The sequence below is a fragment of the Oxyura jamaicensis genome, unplaced genomic scaffold (genome assembly GCF_011077185.1).
Source record: "Oxyura jamaicensis isolate SHBP4307 breed ruddy duck unplaced genomic scaffold, BPBGC_Ojam_1.0 oxyUn_random_OJ70982, whole genome shotgun sequence".
NCBI lineage: Eukaryota > Metazoa > Chordata > Aves > Anseriformes > Anatidae > Oxyura > Oxyura jamaicensis.
In genome coordinates, this window is record NW_023310293.1 from 1 (window position 1) to 2413 (window position 2413).

Consider the following 2413-nt stretch of genomic DNA (forward strand, 5'->3'; position numbering starts at 1 on the left):
AGCACCCCAAAGCGCCTTGGGGAGCCCCAAATCAACACCAAAGCAGCATGTAGCACCCCAAAATGCCTTGAGGACCCCAAAATCATGGTATAAGTCAACTCAAACTCAGCACGTGGTACCCCAAAACACCTTTGGGACCACAAAATCATGGTAAAACCAAAACAAAATCAGCGTGTGGTACCCCAAAATGCTTTGGGGACCCCCAAATCAACACCAAAGCAGCGTGTAGCACCCCAAAATTGTGACAAAACCAGCATGTAGCACTCCAAAATGCCACGGGAACCCTAAAATCATAGCAAAAATCAATGCCAAAGTACTGTGTAGCACCCCAAAAAAACTCAGGGATCCCCAAATTAGGGCAAAATCAATGCAAAAGCAGTGTGTAGCACCCCAAAACACCTTGGGGACCCCAATATCGTATGGCAAAATCAACCCCAAATCAGCGCATAGCACCCCAAAATCATGGCAAAAGCAGCATGGAGCACCCCAAAACTGCGACAAAATCCATGTTTACCCCCCAAACCCTCCCAGGCAGCCCCCCCCGGAATCCCACGCACCTCCTCAGTCTCAGGGCCACAGTGGAAGCGGCGCTCCATGTCAGCGTACTTCTTCCAGTAGCCATAGCAGTACGGGTAGTGCGAGAAAAAGGCGTCGAAAGCCTTACGGGCAGCCGGCAGGTGGTTCTGCGGGGGGGAGGGGAGAGGGGTTTTGGGGCAAAAAGGGGCCTTTTCTGACAACCCTGCAAGGTTGGGAAACGATTGCAGTTTATTATGACCAAATTTTAACCCAAACGGCGCCTTAAGAGGAATTTTCGCGGCAGTTTCTGACAGTATCGCGGGTTTTTGGAGCAAATTAAAGTTAATTATAACCAGATTAAAACACGTTTTAACTGAATTTCAAGCCAAACACTGTCCTAAGATGAATTTTCGAGGCAGTTTCTGACGGTATCATGGGTTTTTGTAGCAGATTAAAGTTAATAATAACCAAATTAAAATGAATTTTAACCAAATTATAACCCAAACGGCATCTTAAAATGAATTTTAATTCAAATTTTAATGGGATTTTTATTTGGAGTGAGTTTTAACAGAATGTTTTTATGAAAATTTAACAGGGCACAGACTCAGAACAAGGTTTAATTAGCATTTTAATGAACATTTTTAATGTTTAAACGTTAATTTCCCCCAGGGCAGTGGCCTGGGGAGAGTTTTAATGAAGTTTTAATGGGGTGGAGGCTTGGGAAGGGTTTTAACGAGGTTTAAGGTGCGACGGATGCTTTAATGAAGGCTGGAAATTAACAGGGAGCTTTAACAAAGATTTAATGGGGCTGGAAATTAATGGAGAATGTTAACAAAAAATTGCTAAGGAAAAGGCTCTGGAAAACCTTTACTTAAGTTTTAGTTAGAATGAAAATTGATTTTTACTCCAACTGTAATGGGATGCGTTAGTTTTAACAAAGGTTTAACGGGACTGGGAACTTTTAGCAAAAATTTAACAAGGCTAAAAACTAATGGAGAATTTTAATGAAAATTTCATACTACTCAAACTAACTCAGAACAGGGCTGAAAATTCCAAACTTGAATGAAAAATTAACAGAACTTGAAACTAATGGAGAACTTTAACAAAGATTTAACAGGACTGGAAACCAACGGAAAATTTCAACTAAGATTTAACGGGACTAGAAACTAACGAAGAGTTGTAGAGAACATTTAATAGGACTAAAAACCCAAAGAGAGCTTTGATTAAGATTTAATGGGGCTGAAAATTCCAAACTTTAATGAAAATTTAACAAAACTTGTAACTAATGGAGGATTTTAACCAACGCTTAATAGGATTGGAAAGCAATAGAAAGTTTTAATGAATATTTAATAGAATTGGAAACTCAGAACTTAAACGAAGATTTAATGGGGCCGCCACCTTGTAGCACGTTTTAATAAATTTTTTAATGGGGTGGGCGCCCCGGGTGGTGTTAATTAGAACACTAACGAGCTTTTTGCCCCAAACTTTGCCCACCTCCTGTTCGACGTACTGGAGCAGCTCGGTCCAGGCAGTGAAGTCGTGGGGGTTGTCGCGTGCCGCCCGCCAGAACTTCTCAAAGTCCGGAGGATAACTGGGGGCGGCCTCGTCCACAGTGGGCTCTGGGTCCTGGAGGGCTGGGGGGGGCTCCTCAGGCTCAGGGGGGGTGGCAGCGGCACCGTTGCAGCTCTGGGAGTCGGGGCCGGTGCCACGCTCATCCTCGGTGCTGCTGGGCTTAGGGGGTGGCAAATCCACTGTGGGGGCTGCAGGGGGGGAAACACGGTTAAGAAAAGGGTTTGGGGTGCCCCTCCCACCCAATTAGGGCTCCCCTCAGGATTGTTTCTCTGCTGTTTATCACCACAGCCCGTTGGTGCCCTATAAACCCTGCAACCCCCCCCCC

General features: G+C 44.6%; 1 protein-coding gene across 1 annotated transcript; it reads right to left on the bottom strand.

The window, feature by feature from the left end:
* Positions 1 to 215: 215 nt before the first annotated feature.
* On the bottom strand, positions 216 to 2276 carry LOC118159557 (pre-mRNA-processing factor 39-like; the record flags this gene model as incomplete). The annotated part of the gene is made up of 2 exons (XM_035314140.1): positions 216 to 683; positions 2011 to 2276. Coding segments are annotated over 2 exons (521 nt in total), but the record flags the coding sequence as incomplete, so codon positions are not given.
* Positions 2277 to 2413: the final 137 nt, after the last annotated feature.